Source organism: Oryza brachyantha, chromosome 6, assembly GCF_000231095.2.
Source record: "Oryza brachyantha chromosome 6, ObraRS2, whole genome shotgun sequence".
NCBI classification, from domain to species: Eukaryota; Viridiplantae; Streptophyta; class Magnoliopsida; order Poales; family Poaceae; genus Oryza; species Oryza brachyantha.
This window is the reverse complement of record NC_023168.2, coordinates 7,004,166-7,021,899: the sequence shown is the minus strand read 5'-3', so window position 1 is coordinate 7,021,899 and position 17,734 is coordinate 7,004,166. Positions and strand designations below refer to the sequence as shown.

Here is a 17,734-nt window from a genome sequence, read left to right as displayed (position 1 = left end):
TTACGAGCACATGATTTCTATATTGTTCTCGTTGAGCTTTTTTAAAAGTATTTCTAAATTCACTAGGGCAACGTGCTTCATATATATCCACGAGTGATAGATATATTACTCACTACAATGAGGAATACTTAACGTCGCGCAGTGGTGACATCGAAACAAAGCAAAATTGGAAAGGCGGCAGATTAGCACGTACAAGATAGATCGAATTAACGCATAATTGTTCATACAGAATAACTGGAAAAATTCCTTTCTTGGCCACTTAGAAATTCGCATATATGCACCCTTTCGTCGTCTTCACCAAAGAAGCTCGTTGCTTGTTTGCTTGCACGGCAGACAATGCATATTTAATATGGACGTCATTACGAAAAGCATATACACCCGCTGTTTTTCCATTTTGATATCATTGAACTTTCTATATTTCACTGTTTGTCTTATTTAACATTTTCATAAATATACATAATTATACATTATTATAATTTTTAAGTAATGAGTCAAATAATAACGATATGCTACCTCCGTCTCTAAATGTTTGACGCCGTTAACCTTTTGACACACGTTTGACCGTTTGTTTTATTTAAATTAATTTATAAAATATGTAAAGCTATATAAGAGTATATTTAATAATAAATGAAATGATATAAAAATAATTAATAATCACGTAAATTTTTTGAATAAGATAAATAGTCAAACGTGTATTAAAAAGTCAACGCTATCATAGAACGGAGGGGGTAATTGACAATTATATAATTTTTTTAAAATAAAACGAATGATTTAGGTAGGCCAAAAATCAAAAGTGTTAAAGTTAAAAAGAGAAGGGAATATAATCACAAAACCCCGCGCCGAGTATTTAAACGACACACAGGACATTTCGTAGTGCTCTGAACTCGATCGGTCGCCGGGATGTCGAGCCACCGTCAGGCGTCGCCGTCGTCGTCGGAATGCCGCCCGCGCGCCGTCCCCGTCACGGACGTGGCTCCGGGCGGGCTGGCGGGCCTGGAGTTGACCCCCACGGTGAAGCGCGGCATGCCGGTGTTGATCACGCCGTCGCCGCACGGGGGCACGAGCGCGGCGGCGGAGGCGGCGCCGTTCCAGGGCATCATCATCTTCAAGGAGAGCGAGGACCCGGCGGCGGCGCGGAACAGGTGGTTCAGGGAGATGCGCGGGTGGCTGATGGTGGTGGCAACGGTGGCGGCGTCGATGTCGTACCAGGCCGGGCTGAACCCGCCGGGGGGCTTCTGGCAGAGCAACGACGCCGACGGCCACCTCGCCGGCAACCCGGTTCTCCGCGACGTGTCGCCGGGGAGATACAAGACGTTCTACTACTTCAACGCGACGACGTTCGTGACGTCGCTGGTGATCTCGGTGCTGCTGATGAGCGAGCGCTTCTACCGGTCGGAGACGAAGGTGGTGACGCTGATGCTCGCCACCTTCGTCGACCTCGCCAGCCTCGTCAGCGCCTACATCGCCGGCTCCACCCGCTTCATGTCCTCCTGCATCTACGTCATCGTCATCACCGGCGTCGCCTTCCTCTGCGTCATCGCCATGGGAGAGTACGCTACGCACACACCAGCTGCACGCCCGCACGCCATGAATCTTGCATTGCGATCAGTGATCAGGACGCATGAATTAACGATGGCGACGAACTGATTTTGATCGTGTGGCCTTTAATTTCAGGGTGCTGGAGAAGATGTGCGAGTTCATCCTGAAGACGTCGCCGTGCATGCTGAGCCTGGCGACGCGCAACTGGTGCCCGGTGCCGAGGGAGGTGGTGGACAAGGCGGCGCAGCAGGCGCAGGGCGACCTGGACCGCGCAAACCAGAGGAAGAAGAAAGCGGCGGCGGGGAGCAACCAGAGGTGCTGCTGCTGCGCCGCCGCGCCGCCGACCGACGACGACGTCTGATCTCGTCTCGACCGGCTCGATCGTTGCGTCGATCTGCCACTCCGGCAGATTTAATTTGATTTCTCCTTAATTAATAAGCTTTTTGCAGGCGTGCATTCATCGTTAACATTGTTCGGCTCATGAAAATTATTATTATTTTTGTCTCCAATCTGTCCGGGCAGTTTTTTCATGCTTAAGTATAGTACCATGTTTGGGTGAATACATATCTATCTTGACTGTAAAAATGAATTATAACTACGGAATGACTATTCAGCACTCAGATGCTGCCATATCTGGTTCAGGGTTTTCCAGATACCCAATAATAAAAGCATGCTCTAATTTATCCCATTCAGAACGAACTGTAAGAACTGTGCTTCGGTGGTTCCTCCAACATTTTCTCTATTTTTAAGTCATTATCCATATGGACACGACTACCTAGCTACCGCTATCCCGATAGGTTTATCGCGCGTGGTGGCTGCCCCCTTTCCCTAAAAAAACAAATTACATTCAAAAAAAAAAAAGGAAAGCACGCGTCCACGTGATCCCTGTAACCCACATTCTCGCCCGTTGATTGCAGTACCCCCAAGTCGCCCGTGTAAACTTTAATAAATTGGGGCAATTTCGTTTCTGCCTCGGTTTCATATTCTAATATTGATTTTATAGTTTTCGTTTTTTGTCCTTATTTTTTTTAATTGAACGAACCGATTACCCCTCCTTTGGATGAAAGGACTAACTGTATTAAATGATATGTTAAATGACTATTTTGTCCCTGCATGAGAATATCAATTTGATCTTTTTTAGTTCTTTGTGTTGTTACCATCTGTTCTAAATCATAAAAATATACAAAAGCAATATATTATTAATTCAAATGACATGTTTAAAAGCTTATAATTTTTTAAAAATTTTGACAGAGTTTCAAAACTATGTCAAATTTTTTTAAAAAATTATAAGTTTCATAGAAATATACAAAAGCAATATATTATTATTCCAAATGTTTAAAAACTTATAATTTTTAAACAGGGATAATTTCGTCATCAACTATTTTGGGAATTAAATCTTTTATTTTTTAAACTAAATATATTGGTCAACTAACGGTCAACATAAATTCTATCTAAAATAGGGGCAAACGGTTCATTCGGATAAAAAAAGAGGGTCAAAACGAAAACCCTAAAAAGAAGGGGTAAAATCAATATTAGACTTGAAAATCAAGGTAGGAATGAAATTGTCCCTAATAAATTCTAAAACTCAATGAATTTCCTACTTCAAAGAGGATATATAAGATATATAGACATATTTACATATACAAATAAAAGAGAGGAAGCAACCTCACTTGAAATAAATTATACCATTGGAATTCTATCAATTTTTGGAAAGTATTGTGGTGTATAAATCGAACCCTGTAATATTGATTTTTCAATACTAATACCACGAAATGAATAGTAAAAAATTAGGATACTAGATAGGATCCGTATCATGTTGGTTTGATAGGACTATAGCATCTAAAAAATACTATCATACATACTGGGATACTGACAACCTTAATTCAAGTGGAGAAAAGATGTGGCATTATATTTTTACTAAAACTGTTTTCTAGAAACAACACTAACTAATACCGGAGAAAATTCTGATGGAAGGCTGCAACTGGAAACTCTTTTAAACCGATCAATGGGATATACCGTATTTTGCATGTCATCGAAATGGTTATGAAAAAATAAAAAAAATTATAAAAAAGATTAATGTGTGATACTTCACTACAGAGACATGTAAGATTAAATTAATCTTCTATAAGTTGTAGAAAAACAAATATGAATATATACATAGTAAGTAATCAGAGCTTAATTTATTCTTTTTGTTACAACTTATAGAGGTCAAATTTTGATATGTATATATGTTTGTCAAGAGATGTATTACCTATTAATATATCTTGGTTTTTTTTAATTTTTCATAACGCAAAGCGAGAGGACATCGCCTCGAGGGTTTAGATTCCATCTGCAACTCTCCTCTCCTGATACAGAGCTACAACACGTGGCATTAACAAAAAAATTTAAGCAAATTGACATTTTTCTCTATCATCTTCTTGGCACCCCTCCTAGAACTACCTGCTGGTTATGTGTCGAGTGGCTATATATACCACCTGAGTAACTTTCTAAAATACTTGAATGTAGTTGTAGTATAAATATAGTATAGTTGAGATTTAACTTGTGTATATATAGTTACTAATATAACTAGTATATAACTAATATATAAGTTTCATAAAAATAAAAAATCCCGCAGCTTTAGTTCTACTTAAATTGAAATTTTATTCTAGTTACGTTATATCATAGCTACATACTACTTACATTATAATTACACTATAGTTATACTGCAGTTACATTTGTAAGGTTTTAAAGAAAAATCACTCGGGTGATTTATAGAAAAACCATGTGCCGATGGCAAACCACAAAAAAAAAAAAAAGGACGAGTTTGTGTAGAATTGTCCATTGTGCAAAGTACCAACAATCCAAGCTTGCACTTTACGGGCTCACGGTAGTAGCGCGGAACATTAAGTATAATATAATATTGATTATTTTATGGGTCTATTAGGAATAGACGTATAGATAGATCGAGTATAAAACCAAAGTTGTTTATTTGTTTTGATTTTCTTATGAACGTGATATACTGCACGTGTAGAGAAGCGGTGGGGTTATTATACGGTTGTCACATGGCATAGAGCATTTGTTTTTCTTTTGTTTTTTTTCAGGGAGGGGAAACATTTATATTTTTTCGGTTTTCTCAGGCTAGGGAGTGTTTTTCATTTCAGTTTTTAAAGATGGAGTGAGCTACTTGGGAGAGAGGTGCTGTGTGATAAGAGGAAGGATGGTTGACAGCGCTTTTAAGTGGCAGAGATATACGCCGGCCCGGTCCCAGGTCCCAGGTACTATTAGTACCTAAACCATGAGAGGCAGTTTTTTTTAAGAACACGGGTGTATATACAGCTATTACTTGCATATCATCTAAATAGTCATAAAAATATAAAAAAAATTTAAAAAGATAGTTTAATATGAGTTATATCACTCCACCAACATACAAGTTTAAATTCATCTTCTACAAGTTGTAGCAAAAATAACAAAAACAATTATGAATATGCGTATAGTTAATTTCAGTTTTATTTGTTTTTTTCTACAACTTGTAAAAGTTGAATTTAAACTTGTATGTTTATGAAGTGATATAACTATATTAATCTATCTTGTCAATTCTTTTATATTTTTTAATAACTATTTAGATGACATGCAAGTACACTCGTGTGCTAAAAACTGTTTTCCCCTAAACCACGCAAGTGTCACCTAGTTGGTCGTGGAGAAGAGATCGACGGGGACTTGTGGGTTAGTGGCAAACCGACCATGGATCTTAAGGTATTCCCGGATCTCAAGTTTTGACTTGTTATTTTTCCAGAGCCTCCCAAAATTCTTGGCTTGTCTAGAACTAACTAGTCATGCGTTCTATGCACCTGAGAGGATATTCCTGGCTTGTTTAGAAGTTAGAACCAGACATATCTCCACAGCTAATGCCTCATCATCTGCAAAATGCTCAAGCAAAATTGGTAGCTCAGAACCTAGTACTTCCCTTAACCCCTACGTCACAAGAAATCAGAACGTATGCACCATAAAGCCTGCGAAAAATTAGCTAATTAAGACAGCTTTAACCATTGTTGGATCATCGATCGCATTTGTACCTACTACATGGCTTCAAATCATCCACTGAACATGGAGGAGGCGGCGCCGGAGCGCGCAAACTCCTCGTCGCCGGCGTCGACGCATCATGACCAGCGGCCGCAGAGCAAGGGCCTGCTGGAGCGGATGCACAAGTGCCTCCTCCTGCTCGCCATCCTCGCCGCCACCGTCACCTACAACGCCGGCCTCAGCCCGCCCGGCGGCGTCTGGGCCGACGACGCCGACGGCCACGTCGCCGGCGACCCCGTGCTCCAGGTGTCCGTCCAGTCCGTCCCAGCGTTAATCTCTGGCTGCTCATATGAATTAAGAACTGTGTTGAGCGAGCTGGCCGTGATCTGACGACGTACGTTGACATGCATGCAGGCGCACTACCCCGTGAGGTACAACATGTTCTTCTTCTGCAACGCGACGGCGTTCGTGGCGTCGCTGATGATCACCATGCTGCTGCTAAGCAGCACCTTCAGCTTCCACGGGTACAGGCTGCGGGCGCTGCAGGCGGCCATGGCGCTGGACCTGCTCGGCCTCCTGGGCGCCTTCGCGGCGGGGAGCTGCCGGAACGTGAGGACGTCGGCCTTCGTGTTCGCCGTCGTGGCCGTCATCGCCGCCTACCTCGTCGCCCACCTGCTGCTGCACTTCTTCATCCACAGCAACCGGTGCCCCTCCGACCGCCACGAGGTGGTGGACCTTCTGAATCTTCACCGGCTGTGCCCTTCCTGCTGCGTCGGCGCCGCCAAGGACGGCGCGCCGGCGGCGGCACAGGCGAGCACGGAAGTACCTGTGGTGTAGTAGATGTTACTAGCTCGATCCCTCTCCATTTCCCCCTCAAGCAGACCTCATTTTTCCGTCGTTCCACACTTCCACGTATACCAATACAAAACTGAAATAATTATAACATCCATCATTTTTACAGGCTCTAATGTATTTATCTTCACTTTTTATAAACATGAATATACTTGTTTCTAAATACGTGTTCCCAATGATCTAAAGTAAAGACTGAAATATAAACTATCATAAAAATCCTTTAAAGCTTAAAAATTTATATTTTGGCTTACAAGCATAAACAGAAGTTGTTTTGAATAAATCGTATTAATCCATTTTTCAAATTTGTAAAGTTTTACGTTGTTATCTTCTTCTTCACACCTTGACATAAAAAAGTAAACACATGTTGGCTTTTTTTTCTAAAGCCTAATGTCATATTTGCAAACGAAAAATAGTTTGTAAATAAAAAATTTATATAAGTGTTTTTGACAATTCAAAAGCATGGACTGAAAATAAACTTTGATTAAAAAAATCCCTAAAATCAATTCTAAATTTAAAGCTAAAAATTTAAATTTTGACTTATAACCATAAGCAAAAGCGAAAGAACGACTGTGTAAGTAAATTGTGCACTGAGTTCACAGCATTAAGAAAATGTGAAGTAGTACGGAATATGATCCTCAAGAAGAAATTAGTAGAACCGTCACAGATCTTTGATCTTAATCTCCTTCGAAGTTTGGAGAAGCAAAGACCAATATCTCACACAAGATGTCTGGAATATACTGTATGCTGAAACACACCTTGGCAGTGGTAGATGTACAAGTACTATTTCAAAACTCATACAAACAGCGGGGATTATTACCTATATTCCCCTTTATGAGCACATCACAAGAGCAATTCAATCAATCATTCATTCGTGTATAAGAATCACACTAGTAGTAGTAATTCATACGCGGTATTAGCCCTTCCTCTGCTTCAGTGATGATCAGTGTCAGCGTTCTATGTCGCCGCCGCCGTCAGACTTCGGGGACGTGGCCGCCGCCGCCGGGAGGCCACCGCGGACCTCATCGCCGCAGGCAAAGGCGATCTCCTGCAGCTTCATCGACGCGGTAGAGCTGAACACCAGCAGCGGCTTCTTCCTCGGCACGGGCACCGGCTCGGCCTCGCGGTTCAGTATCTGCACCACGCGCCGCATCGCCGGCCGCTCGTCGCAGTTGGGGTTCGCGCAGCTCAGCCCGACGAGCAGCAGCCGGAGCATCTCGTCGCGGTCGAAGCCGCCGGAGAGGCGCGGGTCGGCGGCGTCGATGAGGCGGTCCTCGCCGTGGAGGCGCCACACCCAGTCGACGAGGTTGACGTTCTTGCCGCCGGCGTCGTCCTTGTCGATGGGGCGGCGGCCGCAGCACACCTCGAGCAGCACGACGCCGTAGCTGAAGACGTCGGTCTGCTCGGTGGCCTTGCCGGACTGGAGGTACTCCGGCGCGAGGTAGCCCATGGTGCCGGCGGTGAGCGTGGAGACGGGGCTCTTGTTGTGGTCCATGAGGCGGGCGAGGCCGAAGTCGCCGAGGCGCGCGCTGAGGTTGCCGTCGAGCAGGACGTTGCTGGTCTTGATGTCGCGGTGGATCACCCGCTGCTCGCACTCCTGGTGGAGGTAGGACAGCACCGACGCGATGCCGGCCGCCACCGTGTACCGCTCCGGCCACGACAGCGTGCACGGCTCGCCGTAGAGCGCCTTGTCCAGGCTGCCGTTGGGCATGTACTCGTACACCAGCAGCAGCTCGCCCTTGTCGTCGCACCACCCCACCAGCTGGACCAGGTTCTTGTGCCGGAGGCAGGCGATGACGGAGAGCTCGGCGACGAACTCGCTCCGGCTCTGGTGCGCCTGCGTCGACCGCTTCACGGCGTAGTAGGCTGTTGCGCCGGCGGATGATGCGGCGGCCGTCCCCGCCGGCATCGCCGCCTTGTACACCGTCCCGAACGCGCCTTTGCCGATCACCCTGCTCGCGTGGAATCCCCTGGTCGCGGCGCTGAGTTCCTTGTAGCTGAACTTCCTCGGCCCCTTGACCAGCTCCGGCAGGATGCCGGCATGCTTCCGGGAGGTGAGCTCTATCAGCTTCTTGATGGACACCCAGGCGAAGAAGACGAACGACACGGCGAGGGCGACGGGGCCGAGGATGCTCACGGCTAGCCCGAACCTCTTCTTGCGGGAGGCGGCGCCACCGGCGGTCGCCTCGCCGGGGACGGACGCGTTGCTGGTGGCGTTGGAAAAAGAGGAGGAGGAGTTGGTCGCCGACGGGAAACCGAACGTCTGGAAGGTCCATTCCTTGATGGTATGCTGCTGCGTGCTCCCCTCCGTGGACGCCGAGAAGCCGACGTACATGGCGTCCCTGAGATACGGCGAGAGGTCGACGGCGACGGAGAGGACAGGTCGCGTCGGCTTGGCGCCGGAGTAGCTGAGCGACACCTGGAGCTGGTGGTCGCCGCCGTGGTAGTCGATCCACGCCGTGGTGAGGTTGCCGCTGTTGAGGACGACGCCGAACGCGGCGAGGTCGACGGCGTTGATGGACATCGGCGAGCCGAGGTCCAGCCCGACGTGGTTGCCGCTCGGGTCGCCGAACTCCTCGTTCAGCATCGTATCAAACTCAACGGCGACGATGGCGGCGGAGTCGTTGCTGCTCCTGGCGGCAGAGGAGGAGGAGGAGAAGGAGGAGGAGGAGTTGAAGAGGCCGAGGTAGCCTCCGGTGGCGCCGAGCGTGGCGCGGTCGGGGGAGATGAAGAAGGCGATGCCATCGCCGCCGGTGGAGCCGGCGTTCTGGTTGGCGATGACGAAGGAGAACCTGGCCGCGAACGACGCCGCCGCCGCCGCAGCGCCGGTGCCGAACGCGACGGCGCGGCTGCAGAGCACGCTGCCGGCGGAGGAGGACGGCACGCCGGTGTCGCGCGTGAGGCCGACGGAGCCGTTGCGCAGGAACGAGTCCCCCAGCAGCGTCAGGTCGGAGAAGGCCAGCGCCGCCGAGTCGAAGCTGACATTATTGCTGCTGCTGCTGCTGCTCGCCGCCGCTGAACCCGTTAGAACGAGCGGCAAGAGGAGGACGGCGAGGAGGCTGGGAGCTGCCATGGGTGGTGGCGGGGAGGGAATGGGATCGGGGACATGGGATTATCAGATTATGTGGGGGCGCGCGGTGTCCGTGGGATTCCGAGGTGGTATAATGCGGGTCGCGTCGGCTCGGCGGGTGGACACGACGAGCAGAGTTGGCTACTGCCTCGCTCGTATAATAACTTTATTTTTTATTTTTTTTATCTATTATTCATCTTATTTAAAATTTTTTAAAAATTAGTCTCATATAAAATATTATTTATATTTTATTATCTAGAAATAATAAAAATATTATTAAAAAAATTAAATAAAACGAAAAATTAAAATATTATATAAAAACTGAAAAACTATCTTATTTTGGGGCGCGAAGGTAGTACTTGCTCCGGCCGGTTGCGGAGGGAATCGAACCAGAGTTTTTTTAATTATTTAGATGTGGGTAACGGTCGGATTGGCGCGTTTGAACGTAACGGTCGGGGCGGGGAGCAGGTGACTGTACGCGGCAGAGGTGGGGCCATATCGAGATTGGGATGAGGCTGACAGGTGGGGACGGGAGTCTGGTTGGTTGGTCGGTGGATGGGGCCACCACCGTGTCCGATCTGACGTTCATGTCCGGACTCGGACTCCCGAGCAAACATGTGTCGGAAAATGTGGAACGATTCCGGCTGCCACACAGGCCAGCGAAAGACCGAGGAATGGCCGAAATCGCAAAATAATTAATGATTTTGTGTTTAGAGTGGTATTTTAAATGCGTCAGTACGTAGAGTGATATATTTGCAAAATCCTATTTTAGAAATGACATAATGTCCAATTTCTCCTTTCTATATATGTATACAAGAGATTCTATAGTTTTTTTATAAAATTAAGAGAATAATAAAAGTGCAAGTCATGTTATAAAAGAGTAGTTAGCAAATAGAGTTATACAAGTTTGTTGGTGAGGAACAAAATAGTATAAAAGTTGGTATGTGAAAGTTGATACAGAGAACAAAGGCGTTGTTTAGTTTGCAAAAAAATTTAAAAAACATCACATCAAAACTTTAAACATACATTTAAAGTATTAAACGTAGTTTAATTACAAAACAAATTTCAGATTCCGCCTGAAAACCGCGAGATGAATCTTTCGAGTCTAATTAATACGTCATTAGCACATGTTGGTTACTGTAGCACTTATGGTTAATCACGTCCTAATTAGGCTTAAAAGGTTCGTCTCACTATTTCCTCCATAACTGTGTAATTAGTTTTAATGTTTACATATATTTAATACTATATATTTAATGCTTTATTTAGATATCCAAAAATTCAATGTGATGTTTTTGGGAAAAAATTTTAGGAACTAAAACGGGGCCAAAGTATTATGTCGGGTTCACAAATTCATTTATATTTTTGAACAAAACTAAATAGCATAATCTATTATATATTAAGGGACAGTGCGAGTAGATCGTTACCTCAGTCCTCAGGCTTCGACTTGCAATCAGAAGACCTGGACGCTATGTGTTCTGTTATCGATGAAAGATGATGCAAAAAGATTATTTGACTTATTATAGCTATTTAATGGTATAAACTATATATTAAAAATATAGTTTAGAAAAGTGAGATAATGAATATATAAATTTTAGCAGTTCGGAGAACGTGTGTCCGAAAAATAAGAAATAATCTGGGATAAGCTGATAAAAGAACGTAACCCTGATGTTTATATTTTTATTAAAAATTGAAAATCTTATTTGTCATGAAAATTGCCACCATGCCATGTATAGTTTAGTTCTATCAGTCAAGTCGTAATGCATACCTCACTTCCAACATAGAATATGATGTTTGCAAGAAAAATACGAGACAAGTTCAATTCATTGAAGAAAAACAGCTTGTAAAGCGAGAGGAACTTCTCTTTCTTAAAATATTAAATTGTAATTTACCAAACTTCTACCATATTTCATTGTACTTGACACGCTTGATTCATTGTTTTCCTTCAACAAAATTTTAACAACATTCGGTTTGTAAGGTAAGTTTAATTTCTTGCCGTTTCCCCCACCTTTCTAGTTTTCGAGCAACCATTATGTGTGCAAAAATATTAGTGAAGTATTTTTATGCAGAAATACTAAAAAGTGTTCTGACTGTTTCTATATGTATATTAGACACAATTGGGTTTAGACATATATAAAACCTATTTATTGATACAAGGATGAATTTAAGTAAAATCAAAACATAACAGAGAGAGTATTTTGAACACACACATGTTATACCCAACATGGCATCTAAACTATGGGATTGTGTTCGATATCACACACTTTGGAACGTTACATGATTGTAAACGCAATGTTGAAACAATTTAAACCATGTGAGTGCCGGTGTTTCAATATATACTCCATTCATCTCAAAATAAACAAACCTAGAACTAAATTAGATATATCTTAGCACTATAGATTTAGATAAATTTAGATAGAGTTAGTATTTGGATTTTTACTTGATATCCTGTCACAAAGCCACTCTCTCTTTTTTTTTCTTTTCACGTTATAATACTATGTTTAATCAAGAAGTAAGAGATGCTGACAAAAATCGTCGATGACGCAGAGAAGGGGAGAATTAATACAGTTGAATTTTTCCTAGCATTTTCCTAGGGAGAAAATTAATAATTAAACGACCTATAATATATACACAACTACAATCGTAAGATTAAACAACCGCTATGCCAGAAAAAAAAAAGGCTTTTTGCAAATGGGGATCCCAGCCACCTAAGAGCAATGGCATCCAAAAACTAACGGTTTTCACAACTAATGAACTAACCGTCTGTAAATAAATAATTATTTTTGCAGACCACGGTGTCATCCGCTACTCTCAAAAATGGAAGTCGATTCTTTGAAGCAGTGGATAAAGAGCATTGTCTATAATTATAACTTTTCCAACAAAATCTAGAAAAAAATCCAAAAAACAAAAAAAGTCGTCTAATCCTCCATCCTAGCGTCGGCCACTGGCTCGTCGTCTCCGTCAATACCATCGTCACTGTCATCGTCACCTTCACCAGATATGACCTTCCCACGGTCACCGTGGTCGGATCCGGCCGTTGTCATCGTTGCCACCAGACCCCACGTGACTTGCCGTTGTCGATCTCTGTCGGACATGGCCTTCCCATTGTCCCACGGCCTGATTCGCCACTGTCACCAACTCCGCAAGCTGCCCTCCTCGGGATCGTCGTGGCCGGATCTCGCTGCCATCGTCGTAGCTACCTCCTCTAGTGTGTTGAGCTATCGTCCTATCCACCACCTCGATCTGTCGGATCCCCTAGTCTTGTTATCATCCCCACTGGATCCTCGTGCCATGGCCGCCGAGCTGCCACGTGCCACTCGTGAGTACTGAAATAGGGGAGAGTACTCTAAACCCTCGAGGGGATGCCCCCTCATCTATTGTATGCTATCCAAATAGATATAAAATATTTGAAAAAAATTGTAAAGATAGATTAATATAAGATATATCACTATACAAACATGCAAATTTAAATATGACTTCTACAATCCATAACAAAAATAACAAATTGAACTCTGAATAGTATACATATACTCACAGTCATATTTGTTATTTTTATTATGGATTATAGAAGTCATATTTGAACCTGTATATTTATGTAGTAATATATCTTATATTAATCTATCTTTATAATTTTTTTTAATTTTTTAATAACTATTTAGATAACATGTAATAAACGAGTGGACATTCCCTCGAGGGTTTAAAATCCACTCCCCTGAAATAGCACCGTGGTCTTTTGATAACTGTGAATCTGGGGACTAGGATGATGTCCATCACAGATGTATTTCAGGTATATATCTGAGCGACCGCCACTATACCTGTATAATGGATCTGGTTTTGTTTCGAGAGAGACGAATCTATGTGCGAGAGGAAGTTGACCTTGCGCTCTGGAGAAACGGCGATCAAGCAAGAGGGCCCACACGTCAGCATCACGACGCGGCAGCCCAGCCGGCCAGGTGGAAGCCGGCGGCGGCGACACGTCGCCGCGCCCGTTGGACTCCAGTCGGCACCGACGATATCGACAACGACGACGACGACGTCGACGGCCGGCGTGCGTCATGGCGGTCGTTTCCTCTATCTCCAGCCTCCAGCTACCGCAAAACGCCATCGCCGGCCGGTCAAGACTACCTCCACTACGTACGTATATACCACACTGCACATGATGATCGTTTTCCATGCGTTTGCTGCATATTTATTTGCATGCATAGCTCCAAACCCATCATTCATGGCGGCCACAACTGATGCAAAGAGCTAACCGACACAGCTCAGTGAGCACGCATGACGACGACGTCTCTTCCAGCTCTCCGGCCGGCCCAAGTTGCATGCGCGAGGGAGCTAGCGTCACCCTTGGAGTAGTTAATTAATCTTGGCAATTAATCACCACGAAACGCTCGTGATGAATTAATACGATGAGATTAAGTCGAGCTCAAAATGATTCTTCTAGCTAGGCAACGATGGGAATATGAACGGAGTTCGACTAATCAAGAGCAGTAGTGCTCTTAAGCTAGCTTAATTTTAATCATTTTATTACATATGAATCTATGATGTTTTGATCACCGGGAAGTTTAACTTGATCGGCTACTGGTAGCTGGGGCCGACTGGCGCCGGCGAGGCGCTCGACGACGAGCTCCCCTCGTCGGCGGCGGCGCAGCCCCCGCGGCTGCTGCTGCCCTCGCCGTACGGAACTCCTCCGTAGTAGAGAGCCACTGGTGCCGGCACGCCACCGAACACCTCGTGCTGGCCGCCGACGACGACGTGAGGCGCGCCGCCGCCGCCGCCGGGAAGAGCAGGCAAGGCCACGGGGTACCCCTGCACCGCCACCGGCTGAGCTTGTGGCGCGTACATGCTCCGCGGCGCCTGCGCGTACAGGAACGCGTCGACCTCGGACGTCGGTGGCGCCGGCGGCGGTGGCGCGGCGACGACAACCTCGGAGCCGGCGGCGCGGTCACCACCACCGGCGCGGGCGCCCGACCCGCCGCCCTCGGACTCGCGCATCCGGCGCAGGTAGACGCCGAGCGGCGGGACGTAGTCGTCGAAGCCGAGGCGGTCCATGGCCCAGACGAGGTCCTCAGCGGTGACGGTCTTGCGGTGCTCCCGGTGGCACCGGTCGTTGGCCTCGCCGGTGACGAAGCTGATGAACTCGGAGACGCACTCCTGGATCACCTCCTTGGCGTCGTCGGATATCTTGGCGTGGGGCGGCAGCACGCGGCGCATGATGCGGATCACGTTCGCGATCGGCATCAGGCAGTCCTGCTCCCGGACCACCATCGCCGGCGCCGGCTGCTGCTCCGGCGGCGGGCCTCCGTTGGCAAATGCGGGCTCCATTTCGGGGTTAGGGCTTTGGGGATGGAGAGTGGTGGTTTTATATAGAGATTTGGTTGTTCCCCCTTTGCTCTCTAGAATTAAAAGTACTAGAAAGAAAAAATTAAGAAATATCTAACATAGTAACATGTTAATAAAACACCATTAGAGCGTCTACAAAGGTTTTATTAGCCCACACTCTTCGTCGTCACGCGAGTAAAATATAATGACTAAGAGGAGATAGAGGGGATGAAAGAGAAATGTTGCTGCTATATGCGCCACATCCAGCTGGATAATTATTGTCGTTACGATCACGTGATATTCTAATTAAATATTTGAGCGTGATTTTCTAATAAAATATAAACAAGAAATGAATAAATGATTGTTTTTATTAACGTAATCTTTATGACTCATGTATACATTTTGTCATAGTATTTTTAAACTAAATATTTTTAAAATAATTAGTTAAATTTTAAAAGTTTGATGGTATGTTTGCACAAAACGATAGGAATTAGATGGAGTGTGACAATGACTTAGAGTGGCATATAAAGAAAAATTTATTGCATAGAGTGAATAAAAATAAAGAAGACTAATAAATTTTTTTTTGCTGTGTTAGATTAAAAGAAACGTATGTAACTCTATATTTATATATATTGATTAAAATGTTATATTTAGCTCTATCTTTGTAGTACTACACGTAACTACGTTGATTTGTTTAGGAGAGTGGTTTTCGATAAAAAAAAAGTATCCTTTTTATGGTCAACCAATATTGTTTCGAAACGTACCTGGAACATTGGAATTAATTAACGTGGAATTAGGGCATCATATGAAATGTAATATTATATACTACGGAGTACATAGAATCAGTGGAGGGTCTAACGGGCGTTGACCCTTGAAAAATGTCCGGGTTTGCTGGCGTGTGATGATAGAGCAGGAACACTTGACTTTTTTTTTATGTTGGGTACCTCTGGCGTGTGAAAAATGTTTCGGGGTTGAGAAAATTTTAATTCGGGCCAGACCAGCCAATGGATTCATTGAGAGTGCCAAAACATCGTGATTGTATCCATTTGTCTTACGCTGATGCTGATGGAATAGACTTATAGATTTCCTCACTCTATCCCTGCACAAATTCTTGTACAAACACACACACACACACATATATATATATATATATATATATATATATATATATATATATATATATATATATATATATATATATATATATATATATATATATACATGTGCACACACGATCGTGCTATTTCATGCGCAACATGCGGAATAGCTATATATGTAGCGCGCCTTTCGAACGCTCCCATCCTATTTTCTTGTTTTCTCTCGTCCACCAAGTTTAAACTAGAAATATTACTTATTCGGGTTGACAAATCAGCATTGTCTCATTCGATTAAGATGTGTTTGATTCTAGGGATGAGATGGACTGGGATATAACCAACTTATCACTGACCATGTTTTATTGATGGATGAGTTGGTAAATCATCACTCGCTTGATTCATCTAGAGTAATCAAATTACTCTCGAGAGTGACATGGCTAAATTGGTGCACGGCGACGTGGTCCGTGTCCTTGAGTGTCTTGGTCACCCGCGCCTCGTTCCCGGACGGCGTGGTACAGCAGGAGGCGCTGCTTGGCGTCGGCGGCGAGGCTCGTGAACGTCGGGAGGAACGCGAACGCCTCCACCACGTACGTCGTCGGCCGGGCAGAATACGGTGAGCCCGCCACCGCTAGCTCAAGCTCCGGTGGTGGTACATACAGCTCCTCCACGTCGCCGTCTGAGAAAACAAGGCTGGCGAAGGAGAGGCAGGCACCCGCTCATGTCCGCCGGCCCGGGTATCCGCACGCGGCCGACGGCATCATCAGCCGGGAGCCGCTGCGCCTGTCGACGGCGAGGACAGCAGCGATGCTGCTGGTGGCGGAGCTGTCAACCTCTGGAGTGAGAAGGTCGGCGCTGTTCATGGCGGCTCTGAGCCCGCTGCTGTTGTGGCTTGCGCCGACCGGACACAAGGTTGACGCAGAGAGGAGCGTCAGCAGGAGGAAGACGGTGGAGGCATATATTGGGGACTCCGACCATCGATCGCCATTGTCTTGCTTGGTTGGATGTGCGTGTACAACATTTTCAGTACGTGTGGTCCAACCTGTATAATCTTTTTTTAAAATACAACAAATATAACATTTGCACAAGTATAGAATTGATTAAAAGTATTGATATATTAATAATGTATTTTTGTTTTGTGGGATTTTTTTTCTTTTTTTTTCACATACATAGGTCTTGGCTTAGGATATTTGTTTGGGTCCCAAGACCATCCTATATATACACCTGCACCTATAAAGGGTGATTGGAAATGGAAAATAATTTTATGAATAAATTTTTTATATATGTATTCTTAGCGATTTAAAAATCAAGATTGGACAATAAAATTTGATGAACAAAACCCTAAAATCAACTTTAGATTTAAGGGCAAAGTTTTAAATTGTCTTATAAGCGTAATAGTTAAGTAGTGTACAAAACCCTCCTTTCGGAATGGAGTCACCAAGGTGAAAAATAATTATGTGAGAGATCATCGGTTTTTATTTCTCCTCTTTTTAAAACCATCCAAAAACGAATGACACCTGATCGATCGTCCAACCAACATCTATGGTAGATAATTCCACCGCATTGGTAGCTAGATAAAAATGCGTATCACATGAATGTGCCAGTATGGTTTATTTGTTGCTAAATCTGTGTGCTGCCCCTTCTGCTGATTAGCTGGTGGCCTTGTGGCCTTTGCTGATAGTGAATCAAACAACTGGAACAACTGGGTGAGACCTGAGAGATGTTGGTAGCTGGGATGGAAAATGTGGGATCTCAGCTTTATTCCCATGACAACTAAGCCACTCCCATCTTTTCGCTTTTGTTTATGTTTATAAGTTAAAATTTAAATTTTTAACCTTAAATTTAAAATTGATTTAGGGGGTTTTACTAT

The 17,734-nt window shown here is 44.6% G+C and overlaps 4 protein-coding genes across 4 annotated transcripts; 2 read left to right on the top strand and 2 right to left on the bottom strand.

Moving 5' to 3' along the window:
* The first annotated feature begins 900 nt into the window (after positions 1–900).
* LOC102711163 lies at positions 901–2,135 on the top strand. Its single transcript, XM_006656827.2, has 2 exons — positions 901–1,550; positions 1,675–2,135. Exons 1-2 carry the CDS (start codon positions 901–903, stop codon positions 1,898–1,900), a joined length of 876 nt encoding a protein of 291 aa, XP_006656890.1. The 3' UTR covers positions 1,901–2,135.
* A 3,487-nt stretch (positions 2,136–5,622) lies between these two features.
* LOC102710884 lies at positions 5,623–6,375 on the top strand. Its single transcript, XM_006656826.1, has 2 exons — positions 5,623–5,844; positions 5,953–6,375. The coding sequence occupies exons 1-2, from the start codon at positions 5,623–5,625 to the stop codon at positions 6,373–6,375; spliced, it is 645 nt and encodes a 214-aa protein (XP_006656889.1).
* Positions 6,376–7,132: 757 nt separating this feature from the next.
* On the bottom strand, positions 7,133–9,460 carry LOC102710600 (probable L-type lectin-domain containing receptor kinase S.7). Its single transcript, XM_040525017.1, has one exon. It carries the CDS (start codon positions 9,458–9,460, stop codon positions 7,337–7,339), a length of 2,124 nt encoding a protein of 707 aa, XP_040380951.1. The 3' UTR covers positions 7,133–7,336.
* A 4,569-nt stretch (positions 9,461–14,029) lies between these two features.
* On the bottom strand, positions 14,030–14,776 carry LOC102710313 (nuclear transcription factor Y subunit B-9-like). Its single transcript, XM_006656824.2, has one exon. The coding sequence runs from the start codon at positions 14,774–14,776 to the stop codon at positions 14,030–14,032; it is 747 nt and encodes a 248-aa protein (XP_006656887.2).
* Between the last annotated feature and the right edge of the window lie 2,958 nt (positions 14,777–17,734).

Coding starts and splice junctions, on each gene's coding strand:
- LOC102711163 (XM_006656827.2), top strand. CDS start 901: ATGTCGAGCCACCGTCAGGCGTCGCCGTCGTCGTCGGAATGCCGCCCG. Junction 1,551..1,674: donor TGCGTCATCGCCATGGGAGA/GTACGCTACGCA, acceptor CTTTAATTTCAG/GGTGCTGGAGAAGATGTGCG.
- LOC102710884 (XM_006656826.1), top strand. CDS start 5,623: ATGGAGGAGGCGGCGCCGGAGCGCGCAAACTCCTCGTCGCCGGCGTCG. Junction 5,845..5,952: donor CCGGCGACCCCGTGCTCCAG/GTGTCCGTCCAG, acceptor ACATGCATGCAG/GCGCACTACCCCGTGAGGTA.
- LOC102710600 (XM_040525017.1), bottom strand. CDS start 9,460: ATGGCAGCTCCCAGCCTCCTCGCCGTCCTCCTCTTGCCGCTCGTTCTA.
- LOC102710313 (XM_006656824.2), bottom strand. CDS start 14,776: ATGGAGCCCGCATTTGCCAACGGAGGCCCGCCGCCGGAGCAGCAGCCG.